Raw genomic sequence first — 19,546 nt, 5'->3', positions numbered from 1 at the left:
TTTTTAAAAGCTTTATAAATAAATTGTTACAATAATGCTTTGGTCCAGCACAAAGAAACACACTATTAATGCCGATTATTAATGACGAATAAATATAATATGTATTTATATTATAAATAAAAATGAATAAGACTGCCCAATAAGAATCAAATATCGTCCTCCTGACAACCAATCGACCAATCACCAACGCTCGTCTCTCACCACTCACTACAGCTGGTTGTGATCTACCTCAAGCTCGAGCGGAAAACATGGCGCGATATTTGAAAGGTAGGATTTTGTGCCAGGCGACCATGAAACGCTGTTTTCGTATTTATATAAGTGCTCTCAGATGCCAGTCTTAGCGTGTGGCCAGTTTTCTTTTAAATATCGTATTTCTTTCTCTCTGAATACTTTGAAGGCAATTAAACTTCTAAAGTTAAAGCACACGAGTCTGTCCAACTAGCTAGCTAACTACCTAGCTAACGCTGGCTAAGGAGAAGGTAACTTTTGCTATCAGAATTAAAGTGTGATTCAGATTTGGGCATAGCTATTCTTTATCTTCTCCATCACCTACAGCAGTTTTCCTGAGCTGACACTGGAAGTGTGGTTCTGGGCTGGTATTTAGCTATGAAGCAGTCCTGAGATAGAGCACATGCCTCAGTATTAATGAGGCTCACTGTCACACACCAAAAAACCCCCTTGTATTAGTGAGGTTACTGTAAGGATTTCTCCATAGAGTCCTATTCTATTGGCCAAGCTTCTCTACAAGCACTAGACAATCTGTTTATGTGCATTTGCACAGCTGTGTCAGCAATAAGTGCAACTAAAAGTAGCTGAATGCCTTCATTTGAAGGGGTGTCCACAAACATTTGGACATGTAGCGTATGAGCAAGTCAGGAGTGACCGTGAGTGTTCAGAGCGCTTAATATCCTGTATGGTTTTCTTGGGGCAGTCCGGAGTTCATGTTGCATTTGCATCCATATGGGGTTTCTTTTGTCTCTAAAGATTGCAGCGTCCCTTGTAAGCTGACCGGAGATGACCTGCGAGCTCTGTGTCGCAGACAGAGATTAGTGTGCCAGGAGCTGTCTGTGACCAGAGACAACTTGGGTGACTACGAGGTGGAGTACTTATGTAACTACAGAAAATTTAAGGTGAGAGAGCTTTAACTGGATAAAGGACTGTGGATATTATAAATGTTTGTCTTGTATGTGTGGATGAGCCTGAGTATGACTGAGTACAGTCTGTTCTGTCATTCCTATATAACAAACTCATACATCTGGTGTTCTTTACTGTGCACCCTTACTGTGTAGGATCAAGAGTTTTTCCTGGTGAAGTGGAAAGGTTACTCAGAGGTTGAGAACACATGGGAACCTTACAAAAACCTCAAATGCCCAAGAATGCTCCGACAGTTTCGACGAGACATGCGCTTAGCACTGCTTCTGGCTAATAAACCTTTACGCTCTACATCACTGGATGCCTCTACTGCGTCCTTCCTCCTCCAGAAGGCCAAGCAGCGTCTGAAACTTCTCCGCTGGGAGGAGCAGCTTAACCGGACCTGCAATCACAAAGGCCGCATCTTCATCCTAAATGAGGTGGACTTTGATGGACCTCCCACAGACTTTATATACATCAGTGACTACAAGATCGGGGAAGGGGTGATGGCCAGCAAGGCAGCAGCAGGCTGCAAGTGCACACACTGTATAAAAGAGCCCCTAAACGGATGCTGTGCAGGAGCATCCGAACACCGAATGGCATATAATGACAGCAGACAGGTCAAAATCAGGCCAGGTATGCCCATCTACGAGTGTAACTCTAGATGCTGCTGTGGGCCAGACTGTGGTAACAGGGTGGTGCAGAGGGGCATTCAGTACGACCTGTGCATCTTTAAGACAGCCAATGGAAGAGGCTGGGGTGTGCGCACGCTTGAAAGGATTTACAAGAACACATTTGTCATGGAGTACCTTGGAGAGGTGGGTGCGTTAAATTTTATGGGGAAAAATATTTCCCACTTCTCAATCACTGCAGTGCTGCGTTCTGTGATTATGCAGACCTCATTCACTTCATATTTCAAGCTGCGGGGAGAAATATTTTTATGTTCAAAGGCAATAAGCAGTCAGAATAGGCCCCTGCTGTGGAAGCATGCATTTGGAAGAGTTGTGATGCTGGTTACAAGGCTTTCAAAAAACATGGCAAAATACAATCATATACTGCGTATATACATTCACACAGTACTGTCTCCTAGGCTACAAAGGCACCTGTTTTAAACTGCTTATTTTGGCAGTAAGTATGTTTCTGAATTAATATATATAATTTAAATACAAAAGTGTGTGTGTGTGTTTGTGTGTGTGTGTGTGTGTGTGTGTGTATATATATATATATATATATATATATATATATATATATATATATATATATATATATATACACACACTCAACAAGCACTTCATTCCTACATTATTATTCCTACATACACTACATTCCTTTGAGATTCTGGTCCAGAGAATCTCGTTCTACCACATCCTAAAGGTGTTTTGAGGAACACTGAACTCCCTGACCTTTTGCTTTGTGACATTGTGCATTATCATTCTGAAGGATCCATTAGGAGATGGGTAAATTGTGCTCATTAAGGGATGCGCATGGTCAGCTACAAAAATCAAATAGGCTGTGGCATTCAAGCGATGATTGATTGATTGGCATTACCAGACCCAAAGTGTGCCAAGGAAACCTTCCCTACACCATTACACCTCCACCAGCCTGGACCCTCGACACAAGGAAGGTTGGGTCCATGGATTTATGCTGTTTGTGCCAAATTCTGACTCTACCATCTGTGTACCTCAGCAGAAATTGAGATTCATCAGACCAGGCTATGTTTTTCCAGTCTTCAGCTGTCTGGTTTTGATGAGCCTGTGCTCACTGCAGCTTCAGCTTTATTTTTATGGGTGACGAGACTTGGTACCCGCTGTTGTAGCCCATCTGCCCCATGGTTGTGCTTTTTGTGCAGAGGGAGTTCCTGTAGCCTTTCTTTGCGCTCGAACCAGTCTAGTCCATTGACCTTTGACGTTAACATGTTAAAATGTTTTCCGCCCACAGAAATGCTTCTCACTGTATGTTTGTTTAGTCACTGCACATGTAACCCTGTATTAATTAAGCCTAAAGCTTATTTTTTTTGTCTGTCCACAGCAGCCCACATAGTAAGCTTATTCTAAGTTGCTGTCCTCTTTGCTCGCTGTTTACAATATGCCATCACAGATTATCACCTCGGAGGAGGCTGAGAGGAGAGGAGAGAAATACGATAAGCAGGGAGTCACCTACCTGTTTGATCTGGATTATGTGGATGACGTTTATACAGTGGATGCTGCTCATTGTGGAAATATCTCCCACTTTGTCAACCACAGTGTAAGTGTGATTTAAGGTTTCTCTGACATTAGCTGTCAGTATGAATTCCTTTTATTTCCATATTCCTGTCAGGAGCAACATCCTCTTTGATTTGATATCAGTCAGGAGCAATAATTCTGGTTTCAAATTATGCAGCCTTTGCTATTTTAAAGTATGTCCTTAGAAATGTGTGATGAAGCTGTATTTTCAACTGTTCCTCCAGAACATTTCACACCACGCAGCAAATTACCTGTACTGTTGGGCTCTAGATACCATGAGCAGTGTGCACAAAATAGAATAATAAAAAGGCACTGCTATTTTCATCATTATCAAATATATCACACAAATATGTCACACATAAATCTTGTATCTCCATAATGGCAGCTTAACAGAAATAGGAAAAAGTCATTTTGCAACCTTTCTGTTGGCCCATTTAAGCATGGTATTTTGGCTCAAGGTACAGAAATTGAAAGAAAAATGGAGGGGAAAAAAGTTGTGTGAATGACAGTGACAACATATGTTACTAGGCACTAATGTTTGCCAGTGGATGCCACTTACCAAAGCCACAAATACAGTAGTACTCTAATAACAATTTTGCAGTGTGACCCAAACTTGCAGGTATATAACGTTTTCATCGACAACCTGGACGAGCGTCTTCCCAGAATCGCGTTTTTTGCAACACGAGCAATCAAAGCAGGGGAGGAGCTCACCTTTGACTACAAAATGACAAGTAAGCTTGTGTGAGATTTATTGTTTTACAATTTAAGTTTATTTTCTACAATCGTGGATATAGTTATTAAGGAATAAGCTCACTGATATTTTGGGGCCCTCTCTTGTGGAGCAGTTGATGATCTAGATGCAGAGAGCACAAAAATGGATGCCAATTTCAGCCTGGCAGGAATGCAGGACACTCCTATCAAGCGCGTACGCATGGAGTGCAAGTGTGGAGCACAGAACTGCCGGAAATATCTGTTTTAATTCTGTGTCCTGTGGAACAGCTTTTTTTGGGGGGACCTAGAAAAGTGTCTCTGGTAGTCATGGCAGTTTTATGGAACTTTATGCACTTTTCAGTGATTATGATAAGTTGCATTTCACTTTTTATGCTAACTATATTATTCTTATTTTTTTAACTTTTAAAAAGCTTTTACTGTTTTATTTATAGTTTTCATGTTAGTTTTATGTTGCATTCTGTCTTTTCCATTTCGTAGATTCAGTCCCTCAGTGTTAACTATGCTGCATGCCAGAGGTTGGTGACTATTTGTTAAATGCTTGTTTTCACTATTTACACAGTGATGGTACTTTTTTCTTTTGTTGGGGGGTAACCAATTACCTATCTACAAAACCCAACAGATAGCCTTGTTTGTTTTTATTGTTTATATCAAGCACTTTACCATTTTTTTATACATATAAATTATTTCACAATTTAGATCCAATAAAATGAATATGAATAACTGTAGAAATTAGCACTGTTGTCTCTGTCTGCACAAGTAAACATTCTTAATTTGGTTAATTGTCACTTAAAAGCCATTAACGATCATCTTCTGGCAGGATTCTGGTTGGATATTCGACCACTCTTTTTGGCAGGATTGGAGCTCAAATCCGTTTTTATGATAGGGTTTTGATCAAGACTTTGGGGGATAAAATGCTGTTTTATCCATTTCACAACCACTTGTGTGAGTGTCTTGGGGTCATTGTTCTCTTGGAACATCCCAGTTTTTAACCTTCTAGCTGATGGTTTAAGGTTATGCTGGTTATGCCTTTTCCTTTAATACATCCATTTCCAGTTCCGCTGGCAGCAAAATAGCCCCATGGCATGGTACACCACACCTCGACACCTACGAACAACTCAATCTGTTGTCTGTCTTTGCAACACCTGTGGTAGCCACCAGATGGTGTTGTTGTATTCTAATGTTTGCACACAACACAGTCCTGTTTACATAGGTTTTAGAGCATTTACATGTAAGCCTATTTGAGGCAGATCTTGGAAAGCACATGCTCATTTTTGTAGGGATTAACGAATCTCTAATCAATCTTAAGCTGTTTATGAGATTCTAGACTAGTTATGTAGTAAGTGTGTAATTAAGTCAGAGTTTACCTTTTGATTGATCATTGTTACATAATCAATCCTGCTAATGTAGACCGTTATTTGGTTGCATTATTGCCCCACAGATTCTGTAGTAGTTAAATAGCAGTTCACATTGGACGCTGGGCTTCAGCACCAGTGATGGCTGTACTCCCTATGGACCCTGAATCCTCAGCTTAGGTCAGTCAGCTCTGTTCAGCTTTAGTGTTTCTACAGGAGGTCAGATACTTTCAACTTCTATCAATCATATTGTCTCAGTTACAGTCAATCCCTCCACTTTCATCTTTCAGCTGATCTTCCTGTACCATCCTCTGTCATCTGTCCATACCCAATACCTGTCCTTCCCCTTTCGTTTCTCTTCTCTCACTAGCACTTCCATGATGTGCTTTTTACTCTGGCTTAATTCAGGCCTACCCGTGGCTTTTATTGGATTGGGTGGATTTATGCTGGATCAGTCTTGGGTAAGCATAGTGTAATGTTCTCAGCTGACCTCGCTCATATAGACATTTCCAATTACCACCATTACGTAGATAGCATGGTCCTTTGACCGTTGACCGCACTAGCCTATTGGCTACATTGGAGTGTCTTGTGTATGCAGGGGTCTCCCTCAGTAGTATCCTTCTTCCACATTCCTTTAGTTTGTGAGGATAGCCTCCTCTAAGAAGATTAACACGTGCCATATTCCTTCCACTGCAGGGCATTGTCCAAGAATGGACGCTTTTGGTATTTATCCCCTGACTCTTCAATAACCTTTTTCTGGAGTTGCATTGAGTGTTCTTTTGTCTTCATGGTGTATGTGTAGCCAGGAATGCTGATTAACCTGTGACTGGAGCCAGACAGGTGTCTGTATTCTACAATCATTTAAGACACATTGACTGTACATAAACTGCACAGGTGATCTCCATTTCACTAATTGACACTACAGACTTCCTGGACCTCTGTTGAATTAGGTCAGGTGAATATTTATGCACGTATATAATTATTTATTTACTATGGAGCCCCTGAAGGGATGTGGTGCATTTTTATTTTTTCAGGAAAAAAAAAAGTGGAGCACCAGATACTATGTGGTGAGCACCCAATATTATCAGATGAGCACTTTTTGCTCACTTGGGTGAGCACAGACTTGCAGTTATGCTGTAGCTAAATGGATATTGGGTTAATGGAAGTGTACTTTCAGCTAGGTCTCAAATCTAAAGCCATAACATTTATTCTTGCTAGTTGTCATGAACACATTATCACTGAGAAACATTTAAAAACGCATTTAAAGACAAAGGGTAACAGACAACATTTAAAGAACTACAGTAACAGACAACATAATTGTATTTATTCAACTACACTTGCGAAGCTGTGGTCAGCTCCATGGTAGCAGGTGGATGCATATGAAATGTCATGAAAATGGGGGGAAAAAAAAGAAGACGTTCGGCTAATCCTAATCTAATACTGTCCATTCTGGAAATGCAGCCAGTTTTCCTTACATGCATACTTGTTGCCATTGGGCAGATGATCTTTTGGATGCATCCCGGTTCACACCCCTTTCTGCAATAAAGAAAAAAATGTCTCAAGTGAAAGGCAATGTACAAATGACATTACTTAAATAACATGAGGACAAGGTGTCAAAGCAAAACCTTCTTTACTGCATAACACTTTTCTCTTGAGCATCAATCCCCAAGAACTAGCTTTAGTTCATTTCACTGCAGTGTTTTTAATGTGACAAGCGTAAGAAACACACAAAGCAGAAGGGTTCTTCTAGCAAAAACATTTTGGCCCTGTTATTTAATCTACTTTCAACAAGTCTAACGTATTGTGTAGCGAGCAATGCAAGTTAGCTAATGTTAGCTAGGTAGCTAACTATATCTAGCAATGGCAGCCTACATTTATATGACAAATAGGTAAATAATTAAGGTCTATATAGCTGTCTAAACAAACAATCTTACCTTGTCATCTTTAAGTCGCTTTACCTGTTCTTGTGCCAAATGTTGCGACTCTAAAACGTCATGAATGTCTTCCTACATGATGACTTTAATGACCCAAACAGCCTGTGCATAGGGTAGCATAGAGTAACTCAGTGAAAATTGTCACTGTTATGGAATGTCCTGGTGCACACCTGATAGTATCGGGGGCTCACCACTTCCTCACATTCCTTCAGGAGCTAATTTACTCATATACTTACATTATTTGTTTTTTATTTAATTGACATTCATTTGTTTTTACTTTGACATTAACACGTTTTTTTTAAACCAAAATTAAGTTTGAAAAGTCCAGTCCATTTATAAAAACAAGAAAAGGGAAAACTACACCCCTGAATCTATCATCCACATGGCATCTTTGCTTTCAGCAGGTTTAATGCCCCTTAAATGGCAGAATCATTACTGGCTTCTGTTACAAGGCTGACATAGTTTTGCAGACTCACCTTTGTAGACAGGAGCTGCAAGCAGTTTAAGGCAGATTAAGGCCAACAGTCTGCTGTTCTTAATCTGAAGGTGTTAACTTCAGGCATCTGTCTTAGGTGGCATGTTTTCTTACAAGAAAGGATAAGAACAGGATGATGGTTTTAAAGACATGTTATTTCTTATTGTTTTAGGTGAGTAATGGTAGCTCCAGTGATATACAGTCTTACCATTTGAACTTGAATGCTTGACAGAGTTGTTGTTTATTATTTACTTGGCATTGCCAGTTTTTATTGCCACTTGGGTTTACCTGTCACTTCTGATAAATAGAGGTTAACATGGCTTTTAAGTATTAAGGTAAATCACCATCTGTCTACAGTAGTTTAACAATAAAAAAGTGTGCTGTTTTACGCAACAGGTGTATACACACACATTACAGACTGTTTCTCTGCATACTTTGCTAGCCTCTTTTCACCCTTTTCAATGGTCAGGACCCCACAGGACCACCACAGAACAGATATTATTTGGATGTTGCGTTTCTGCACTGCAGTGATGCTGACATGGAGCTGGCAAGTTAGTGTGTGTTGCACTGTTACGAGTGGATTCTCAGCGTCACTACTGGACTGAGAATAGTCCAACAACCAGAAATATCCAGCCAACAGCGTCCTGTAAGCAGCGTCCTCTGAGCACTGATGAAGGACTACAAGATGGCCAACATAAACTGTGCAGCAACAAATGAGCTTCTGTTCTGTTTCTGACTTTACATCCGCAAGGTGGACCAACTAGGTTAGGGGAGTCCAACAGAGTGGACAGTGAGTGGACACAGTGTTTAGACACTGTGTTTAAAAACTCCAGCAGCACTGAAGTGTGACCTACTCGTATTAGTGCAAAACACATTACTAACCTGCCACCTCCATGTCAGTGTCACTGCAGTGCTGAAAATGACCCACCACCTAAATACTTCCTGCTCTGTGGTGGTCCTGTGGGATCCTGACCATTGAAATACAGGGTGAATGGAGGCTAACAAAGTATGCAGAGAAACAGATGGACTAAAGGCTATAATTATAGTACTACAAAAAGCTCCAATATTGTCAGTGGAAAAGTGTAGAAACAATGTTATTATTAGGGCTGGTCATTGTTTGTGTGTATATATACACTGCTCAAAAAATAAAGGGAACACTTAAACAACACAATATAACTGCAAGTAAATCAAACTGTCCACTTAGGAAGCAACAATGATTGACAATCAATTTCACATGCTGTTGTGCAAATGGAATAGACAACAGGTGGAAATTATTGTCAATTAGCAAGACACACTCAATAAAGGAGTGGTTCTGCAGGTGGGGACCACAGACCACTTCTCAGTACCTATGCTTTCTAGCTGATGTTTTGATCACTTTTGAATGTTGGTGGTGCTTTCACACTCGTGGTAGCATGAGACGGACTCTACAACCCACACAAGTGGCTCAGGTAGTGCAGCTCATCCAGGATGGCACATCAATGCGAGCTGTGGCAAGAAGGTTTGCTGTGTCTGTCAGCGTAGTGTCCAGAGGCTGGAGGTGCTACCAGGAGACGTGGAGAAGGCCGTAGGAGGGCAACAACCCAGCAGCAGAACCGCTACCTCCGCATTTGTGTAAGGAGGAACAGGAGGAGCACTGCCAGAGCCCTGCAAAATGACCTCCAGCAGACCACAAATGTGCATGTGTCTGCACAAATGGTTAGAAACCGATTCCATGAGGATGGTATGAGGGCCCGATGTTCACAGATGGGGGTTGTGCTCACAGCCCAACACCGTGCAGGATGCTTGGCATTTGCCAGAGAACACCAGGATTGGCAAATTCGCCACTGGCGCCCTGTGCTCTTCACAGATGAAAGCAGGTTCACACTGAGCACATGTGACAGACGTGACAGAGTCTGGAGATGCCGTGGAGAGCGATCTGCTGCCTGCAACATCCTTCAGCATGACCGGTTTGGCAGTGGGTCAGTAATGGTGTGGGGTGGCATTTCTTTAGAGGGCCGCACAGCTCTCCATGTGCTCACCAGTGGTAGCCTGACTGCCATTAGGTACCGAGATGAGATCCTCAGACCCCTTGTGAGACCATATGCTGGTGCGGTTAGCCCTGGGTTCCTCCTAATGCAGGACAATGCTAGACCTCATGTGACTGGAGTGTCAGCAGTTCCTGCAAGATGAAGGCATTGAAGCTATGGACTGGCCCGCCTGTTCCCAAGACCTGAATCCGATTGAGCACATCTGGGACATCATGTCTCACTCCATCCACCAACGTCACGTTGCACCACAGACTGTCCAGGAGTTGGCGGACGCTTTAGTCTAGGTCTGGGAGGAGATCCCTCAGGAGACCATCCGCCACCTCATCAAGAGCATGCCCAGGTGTTGTAGGGAGGTCATACTGGCACGTGGAGGCCACACACAATACTGAGCCTCATTTTGACTTGTTTTAAGGACATTACATCAAAGTTGGATCAGCCTGTAGTGTGTTTTTCCACTTTAATTTTGTGTGTGATTCCAAATCCAGGCCTCCATTGGTGGATAAATTTGATTTCCATTAATGATTTTTGTGTAATTTTGTTGTCAGCACATGCAACTTTGTACAGAACAAAGTAATCAATGAGAATATTTCATTCATTCAGATCTAGGATGTGTTATTTGAGTGTTCCCTTTATTTTTTTGAGCAGTGTATATAAAAGCACCTGCAGACTGCTTCTAGAAACATTTGTGAAAGAATGGGTCGCTCTCAGGAGCTCAGTGAATTCCAGCATGGTACTGTCATAGGAGCCACCTGTACAACAAGTCCAGTCGTGAAAATTCCTTGCTACTAAATATTCCACAGTCAACTGTCAGTAGAATTATAACAAAGTGGTAGGCCACGTAAAATGACACATTGGGCTCAGCGGATGCTGAGGTGCATTGTGCGCAGAGGTCGCCAACTTTCTGTGGTCAGTCGCTACAGACCTCCAAACATATGGCCTTCAGATTAGCTCAAGAACAGTGCATAGAGAGCTTCATGGAATGGGTTTCAATGGCCACGTAGCTGCATCCAAGCCTTACATTACCAAGCACAATGTAAAGCATCAGATACAATGGTGTAAAGCACACCACATCACTGTCTGTACCAGTATATATAATCCTCTTGGTGGGGAATATAGAACTATTCTGAAGAAAGTAAAAATATAACATTTTGAAGGGAGCAAGTACAACATCTCCTTGGTTGTAATGCAGTGTTAGAAGTAAACAGTGAGAGTCCATATCCTCTGTATAAATCCCATGCACATATTCATCAAGAACATACGATTGATGTCACGTAAATAAAAAAATTCAAATCATATTAAAAGTAAATATTTTGTAGTTTGTGTCCCACTCTCCATGTTCTCACTACACAAGTGAGGTTGATTCTATAGCCCTCCAATGGCGGTGTTTTTTTGTGAACAGTCATTGTTTTGTGCTGTGCAGAACGCTATTACACTCTTCTGTAGCTGGGCAAGAATGCATTTCCCTTTGAAGAGAGGTTACGCCACATTAACAGTCAAAAACGCAACAAAAGTAAACTTTTATTGTCGTGTTGGGGGGGAAAAACCCTTTAATTTACAGAACAAGATATCTTAATCTGAAAGCCAACTTGACATTCTCATGTTGATCCTTTTTTTTTTCATAGAACATAGACTCATGAAAAAGTAACTCCAGAGTTAATCAAATAATTTTTTAAGCCAGGAAATGAATTAAATATGACCACTATGACCATAGTTTGATTAGTGTACTACTTATGTTTGTCCTTTCATGTCTGTCAGTCAGTTTAAGAGCTGTGAAAGTATCATAGAGTAATTGTCTTGCATTGACAAATGAATTCAATGGGAAATGGACTCATATTAGGCACTATTAATAACAAATCAAAAGAAATAATGGCGTGCTTTAAATCAGGGGTGGGCAACGGGGGCTGGAGTCCAGCTGATTTTCCTGCTCTAACAGACCTTCTAAACCAGGAGAGTTGAATCATGTGCACTTGATCAGGAAAAGCACAAACCAGTGCAGGAATCCGGCCCCCCAGGGACAGAACTGCCCACCCCTGCTTTAAATAAACTGACCAAAACAGGCACTTAATTGAGAAGGGTATGAGCAGGTTTGAATCAACATGTTCTTTCTGAAGAGTTTTTATGGAGATACCTCAGTGTTATTGAGGTGCATCTCGATCTGCATGTCAGCCATTGAGGGAATGTTGTTTGTTCCGTTTTATCATTCAGTGTTATCTACATTGTGCTGAAAGATCCCACTCCTACATAAAAATCCGGATTTCTTTGTGCAGAATAAGTAAAGCCTACTTGTCTTCTTGATGCAGGTTAAGCCTAGTGCTAGACTGAGAGAAAATTCTCATTAGTGAATCACCATTATGGTAATTTAGTCCGAGAGCAAGCTTAATCTACATTCAGAAATCTGACCCGAAACACTGTATTGCCTTAACCATGTTTGAAAGCTGAAGCAAAGCCTGTATATCAACATTCGTTTGTGAATTATATTTCTCGCTATTCATTTGCATTTCAATTATTCCTTCATTTATTTCCAGTAATCAGTGTGACAATGAAATTGGCAGACAATACGAGATAACGGTTATGGGAATAGCACAGCTTGCAGCCTCGAAGCAGCTACCGTTATCATGTACTGCCTGAATGCATTAAAGCAGACTCTAGATCCCAACTGAGACAGTAACTGGTTTTTACACTGTTATTACTTCAGATATGCCATACGAAGTGTAGCTTTACATGACATTGAGCGGCTACTACTTCTGGTATGTTTAGTAGTGGTTCAAATGCACCGTAAAAAGTGTAAATGAGGCAGAGGTTGATTTTGTTTGTGAGGTTTTAATTGATGGAAATTAGTTTCTTTTCTTTATCTAAGCTATTTGCTAGTATTTTATTCAAAGTGTGTATTTGACATGAATTAAACCAGTTACGTTGCTTGTAACATGAAATATAGTTCGGTTTAAAGTAGCATCATGTAGTCTTGGTACCTTGAAGTAACCTTCACGGACCTGTAACAGGAAGAATGGCATCCCTGTCATTGCCACTCTGGGCCTGGAACGCTGACTACTGCACTATGTAACTTTAGTGGAGCTCCACGTGGCCTCTTGCGAGAACTGTGTAACCCTGCATAATCATAAATGAGTCATATTTGTATAGAATTGTGTAATATGACTCTACCGTGTCAGCCTAGATGAGTCTGTCACTTCAGGCGCAGTTCTGTATTTCTTAGATTACTGATAATGCATGTTTATGACTGTCCATAAAAGTCAAAGGTGAATTACACTCCTAAACTGTAGGAGGGGGGGCAAGAGCAAAAATACCAATCTCGCATAATGCTGCTTTTTGCCATTGTCAGAATCATTCTACTCAACCTTCAAATATGGCGAATTAAATCTGCTGCATATTGGCCACTTTAAACAGGGTGGCAGTTTTGTTAAGAGTTTTTGTTCACTAGTTCAGAGTAGTATTTCTATCTGAGATGTTTTTGCCATGTCCAGTGGAAACAAGGAATTAGTTTAGCTAACTACATTTTTAGTTAAACCACTGTAGAATATCTTTCTGTTTTGTTTCAAGCTGTAATGTATGAAGCCTTTTTTATCCCTGGATCTAAATGATGTTGTATATATATTTCTGCAGTTATTCAGCCATTTTCACTGATGTACAAAATGAATGTGGATCATCATCCAAAGGACAAACATTTTAGCATTTTTTAGTTTTCGGAAAAGGAAAGCAAAAGATTAACTGCAGGAGTTACGTTTTTCACCAGGCTGTCCTTCTCTGGCTGTTACATACGTGGCTTCACCCACAGTCCCCCCTGGTTCTCTCCCACATTCATACTCCGCATAAACACTCACTCACACATGCGCAGTAAAAAGATGATGACCAATTGATAGTCCCTCCCCCTCCCCTCCCTCTTTTTGTAGTTAGTCCATAGTCCATATAATACACAGGAAATCGCACAGAGGTCACAGTTATTTTACAAAAGATAGGTTGCCTGAAGCAACTAAAAATGTTCTACCAGGCATTTTTGCTCATTACAAAAATCACTCCCTTGTCACCCACCCACAAGCCCTCCCTCCCAAACACCGAATCGAGCGCTGGTTCTTCTTTTTCCGATCCTTTCCACATATGAATACACAATACTGCCCACCTTTATCCGCTTCCTTTTCCCCCGACCCCCAAAAGATACGAAGAAGAAGAAGAAACAAAAACCGAAACGAAAACCAAAAATGTCTTAAAGAAATCCACAAGAATTAAGGAAGTTCCTTTTAATTCCACAGGAAATCAAGTTTTTGCATTCAAGTCTTTCCATTGGACTGTGCAAAATTGTACACTCCAGTGTCACAATTTGGCAAATTTTTTTTCCAGCTATGTATCGCCCTTCTGATGCGACCTCAGTTTGTATGGTTGTGAAGGGGAGTGAAGAATGTCCTCCAATAGTCAACGACACAGTGTAATATTCCCCAGCATTCTTTTTTTTTCTCAGTGTCTGTAGAGGCATACAGCTGTCAAATCATCCTTACATCAGTAACATCAAACCTTGATAATAGAGTAAGGCAGTAAATGCAGATAACAGAAACAATTATTATTCCCCTTTTTGTTGATGGTGGTTTTTAGTTGTTGGTGTAGCAGTTGGTTCGTTTTCCTGTTATTCTGTTTCTCTTTGCACAACAAAAAAAAATGGAGCAGAACACCTCTAACAATCTGAAAACTACCTCGCGAGAAAGATCACAATTTTCTGCTCTCTGTAACATTCGTTTTTAATATTACAATCTCTGTGTCCCTGCCTACGTCGGTCAGCATTCCATTTCAAGTCAATGTTATATCAAAGAAACATTTCACTGATCAACAATTTCTGAAGTTGTGTGCAAAATACTATCAGGCAAATTAATGGAAATCCCTGCCTGTCCCATCCCCAAATCCTCAACTTAGCTCAACTAATACCTATGAGAATACCGTATTTGTGTAACATTTATTTAAATAATATGAAAGAAATTTGATGTTAAACCACCACGTTATTCTTTACCCGAACTTTGCTCATGATCATTATCATTCAGGTTCCATGACCTCACTCTTAACTTTAGGTCTTTTATTTAATCACTGTTGTAACACGTGATCTAGAAATTCTTTTAGTAAAACGTCATATTTTCATTTTCAGACTTTAAATCTATTTGTTCTGAAATCAGCTTGGTTCCTTCCTCTGTACATATTCTATTATTTTAATACTCCATTGTCCAGGATTGTATCAATAGTAATTTAGCATGTGATGCAACGATACCCCTTTGTTGTGTCATGTAACATAAATAGTGCCTCTTAATATCTGTCAGGTCAGCAATAATAAGCACAAATTCAAGTACTATACGTTTTTTTTTTATGTGACGCGACAAGTAAGATCAACCTATGAGGTCACACAGGGACTCACTCCAGCTACGCCATTTTCAGTTGACGGCAACCAAAAGTTGTACTTTTTTGTTAACTTCTTTGTTGTTGTAAGGTTATCAATGCGGCCTCGTCAGTTCAGTGTTAACATCAAGACGCTGGTCGCATTCCTAGATTCAGTCAAATAAACTTGGAAGGCATTAGCCATTTTCTGCATTGCGATTAAATAGTTTTACTTTCATGGGTAGAAATGAATCCATGAATAGAGCTGAGACAAATAAATAAACACTGTAAAAACAATTTCAGCACAAATGCAATTAAAGTTGCTAAACATGAGAGCCACTGCCAATGTAATTCTGCAGTATATCTGACAGAACTTCAGAGCTTCAACTACAGCTTTTATTGAGATCAGTGGTGTCTTTGGTGCATGGAATAGACAAAAAACCTGATTTGTTCTGTTTTCTAATCTGTATTTCTAAATTCAATCTTCAGGAATGATTTTTTTTTTCCCCTCTGGCCACTCCCGAGATTAGCAGAAATGGACCAATTTCGGCTCTCACTGATTAGCTTTATCTGTAGGCTGTCTGTTGCCTTTTGGCACATGTTTTCTTTTTAAACGTAAGATCATATGCATGCACAAAATAGTTTTTTTGAATACTGTAATATATGCACTTGCTAGTAATTGGTCCTTCAAATAGAACTACGCCAAGTTTAGTGTTTATTAACAATGTTTTGACAACTACTAAATATTTCTGGCATAGCGGTTTTCAGGCTCTTTTAAAGGGTTTGACAGTTAACAGGTGATGTCAATAGAAGAGTGGTATTTTTTTAATAGAATCAATTACATTTGGCCTTTTGTGATTCAATCCTCACTGCTAACCCAAAATAATTGTTTTGGTGTGAAAACAGCAGTTTTTTCTATTATAATTGTACCTTTTTTAAAAATGATAGCACCCTCATGCTTGTGGTAAATAGCACTCAAAACTGTTTATATATGATTTAGTGTCTCGCATTTTCACCCCTAATCCTTTTCCCCCATAAAACTGTCAAAAAAAGAAAAGACTTAGCATTTAGGTGACAGCAGATGCTTTTTTCCATGATGCCCACCCTTTTAAAGCATCGTGCACTGAATCAAAGGCCACAGTAACAGAAAATGTCCCTCATGCTGCCATCTTATTACACCTTTTAACCCCTTCTTACTGTCCGTTTGTCACCCACACCAAGACAAAGAATCGTAAAGAAAAGAAAATGAATCGGTGTTTGTCTTTACATGACACAATAAGGCTCACGGGGTAGTTGAGGTTTAGTTCTACAACAGGGAGGCAGGTGGGCCAGCAGACCCTTCTTCAGGTCCTTGTTAAGGAAAAAGCAGATAATGGGATTCACCCCTGCCTGGGCAAAACTCATCCACACCGTAGTGGAGAGGTACCGGTGTGGGATGGTGCATGCCTTCACAAAGACCCGCCAGTAACAGGCCACAATGTATGGTGACCACAGCACCAGAAAAAACAGGGTGATCACATAAAACATCCTGCCAAGCTGCTTTTCTGCCTTGAACTCCTCCATGCCCAGCAGCCGTCGATTCTGGTTGTGCAAGTTCTGCCTGATGCCCAACAGGGTAGGTGGCATTGGGCCCCGTCCGAATCCTGCAATCCAGTTGGCGGCCGCCTGACCGGTGGCTCCAGGCCCATGAAAGGTCCAGTTTTGGCTGATGGCTGGAACCATCTGGACGGGCTTCATCTTGCGGTGCTTGTACTCGAAGAGCAAGAGCTTCATATAGACCACGTGAGTGGCCAGGATCAGCACAGCCAGCATAAGCATGAATCCCAGTGTGTCATTGGCCTTGAAGTAGCGATGCTCGAAAATGCACTGGTCTTCTTCACGGATGAACTTGTAGGTACCTACATCAAAGACTGGAGGGAAAGCCATAGCAACTGACAGTGTCCAGACCATACACACCACAGCAACGCAGGTCCAAAAGGTCATGCGCTTCGAGTAGAACCTGTGGTGTGCAATGGCCATGTACCGTGTGACGCTAATGCAGAACAGCATGAAGGCTGCATGGAAGCAGAAGAGCACAGCCATGAAAGCCACCACCTTGCAGCTGAGCACACTGTAGGTCCAGGCTGAGCCATTCTTGATGGACACTAGTACAAACGGGAAGCAGACTGCTGATCGAATCGTGTCAGCCAGGCAGAGATCCAACAGGAAATAGTATGGGGCCTTGTGGAGGGTCCTGTCCCTTAACACTAGCAGAGAGACCACTAGGTTGCCCACCAGGCTGATGCATATGATCAGCCCAAGAAGGACAAGCTTAACATAGGTGGACACGGCTGATGAAGGCCCTCCACCCACCATGCCACCTGTGCTAGCCACAACTGCTGCCAGGGGGTTACTGGGCCCATCGCTGCTCTCGTTTCCGTTGGCCATGCCTCTTTCTGCTCCGACTGCAGAGCTTCTTCCTCTCCTTTGGAACAAACACCTCCTTTTCTGTCACCTCCTCCCCCTCCGCCTCCTCCGCCTCCTCCGGCTGAGCTGTCTTCCGTCTTCGTGGTTGCCTCTTGTTGTTGTCTCACATGGAACAGGAGAAGCTGGTTCTGCATTGCCCCATTTTGCACAGTTTTCTTTGGAGCTACCTTTCAAAACGGCCTCCTCTCCTCTCCTCCTCTCACACCTATGAATAAAGTGAAATAGTTGTTATTTTTCTCAGTATATATGTTAACATTGAAACAGCTTTGAATTTTAAAGTTAATGGATTTTGTGAAGAATGATTTCCTCACAGTGAAATGTAAAATTTCCCCCCAAAATTTCAAAAACACCCATTTTGCTGGTTGGGAAATGCACTGTTTAGCAGCATTTCTACAATTACTGGCAAATCCATTTTGTCTTCTATCCCCTGAACCAAACATAATAAGATCCAAAATTGTGATGTTTGTTTATAATAAACTGCTGAGATGAGTTTTATTGAGACACTAAATCTTGTAGTGAGGACATGCAGTGAAATTACTGATGGAACAGAATGAAAATCCCTGCCCTCCAAAATATAGTTTGACCCTTTACCACATCAGGCCCTTCATTCTCATCACTTTAGAGAAAGCAGGCATGCTTACATCCCTCACTTTAAAGGAGCACTGCCTGGTGTACTCACAGTGGTGGTGTGCACTTGATCTTCTTGGTCACCTAGCCTCAACCTTAGTAGTTGTTTTGAACCATTGTTGCGCTAAACACCAAATTCCTAGAATATGCACTCCAAGATTCTGACCATAGACCACTCCCAACACCACCCTTTTTTAGCAAAGCAGGCATTCAACAGTGCCATATTTAGTTGTGAAACTGAACCAGGTGCCCAGTGCAGTCTTGATTTTTTTTGCTGTCGGCTCCTGGGTGAGGTAGGTGCCAAAATGTGCCGAACTCTGTCGTGGCCTCAAAGGAGGGGGCAACAGTTATTTTAAAGATCTTCAAGTAGCTTACAAGAGTTCTCCATAGTTCCTTTCATTTTCTCAAACTGCTATTCAGACACATAGACCAGGTCCACAATTGTACGTGCCTGCTTTAAAGCCAAAGCACAATCAATCACCTATTGCACACCAGTGTAGTTGGAGAAATAGGCAAGAGGTTTTACTGTAAAAAAAAAAAAAAAAAGGATCAGGAGTCAAGAGTAGTGCTTCAGATACTAAACACAATCTGGCCTCTGAATAGGATGTGCAAAAGTGCTAACAAATGTTCTGTTTCATAAAACATTAGTTAATTAGCTGCTACTCTAAACCCCCGACCTGCATATTTTAGGACCCAACCTTCATTTTGCAAACATAAACTGCAACACTGAAAAAGGTGCAACGGCTTATTGGCTTGCAGGTGATTTCTTGAAGCAAAGCCCCTGTACAATAATCCAGCATTGCACTACTAACTAAAAATAAGCTGACATTTAGCAACTAAGGTTTTTGTAAGATTTTGCAATACACATGGAAGACTGTGAGGGTGAACTGGTCAAGGTCTTCACCTGATTATTAATGATCAAATATAAAATTGTATTTCCATTACTTTTCCTACCCCAATATTGATCTTAAAGCCAACTAATCAGGGCCTGGTTTCCCAAAAGCATTAGTGTTAAATCCTCTTAACTGTTAGAGAGCGTGTTCAGTGTCATGCTGGCATTAGCTTTTATGATTGATCTTTATGATGAGAAGCCTTCAGGAAAGTTTGGAAGATCTTTAATCATTGACCATCACGATGCAAATAAAAACATTTCTCCATGTTAACATATACAGATCAGCCATGGCATTAGCACCACCTGCCTAATATTAAGTAGGTC

General features: G+C 41.1%; 2 protein-coding genes across 2 annotated transcripts; one reads left to right on the top strand and one right to left on the bottom strand.

Moving 5' to 3' along the window:
- The first annotated feature begins 248 nt into the window (after positions 1 to 248).
- On the top strand, positions 249 to 4,332 carry suv39h1a (SUV39H1 histone lysine methyltransferase a). Its single transcript, XM_072680923.1, has 6 exons — positions 249 to 267; positions 985 to 1,130; positions 1,290 to 1,949; positions 3,229 to 3,375; positions 3,955 to 4,084; positions 4,199 to 4,332. The coding sequence occupies exons 1-6, from the start codon at positions 249 to 251 to the stop codon at positions 4,330 to 4,332; spliced, it is 1,236 nt and encodes a 411-aa protein (XP_072537024.1).
- Positions 4,333 to 11,371: 7,039 nt separating this feature from the next.
- Positions 11,372 to 17,748, bottom strand: gpr173 (G protein-coupled receptor 173). Its single transcript, XM_072681811.1, has one exon. The coding sequence runs from the start codon at positions 17,662 to 17,664 to the stop codon at positions 16,501 to 16,503; it is 1,164 nt and encodes a 387-aa protein (XP_072537912.1). The 5' UTR covers positions 17,665 to 17,748; the 3' UTR covers positions 11,372 to 16,500.
- Positions 17,749 to 19,546: the final 1,798 nt, after the last annotated feature.

This window comes from Salminus brasiliensis, chromosome 6 (genome assembly GCF_030463535.1).
Source record: "Salminus brasiliensis chromosome 6, fSalBra1.hap2, whole genome shotgun sequence".
Taxonomy (NCBI): Eukaryota; Metazoa; Chordata; class Actinopteri; order Characiformes; family Bryconidae; genus Salminus; species Salminus brasiliensis.
The sequence above is the reverse complement of the archived record's forward strand: the minus strand, read 5'-3'. Positions and strand labels throughout refer to the sequence as shown.

What these genes read in the sequence shown, in the direction of transcription:
- gpr173 (XM_072681811.1), bottom strand. Translation starts at nt 17,664, where the DNA reads ATGGCCAACGGAAACGAGAGCAGCGATGGGCCCAGTAACCCCCTGGCA.
- suv39h1a (XM_072680923.1), top strand. An exon ending in GTAACTACAGAAAATTTAAG is followed by an intron (nt 1,131 to 1,289) that starts GTGAGAGAGCTT and finishes CTTACTGTGTAG; the next exon opens with GATCAAGAGTTTTTCCTGGT. An exon ending in CTTTGACTACAAAATGACAA is followed by an intron (nt 4,085 to 4,198) that starts GTAAGCTTGTGT and finishes CTTGTGGAGCAG; the next exon opens with TTGATGATCTAGATGCAGAG.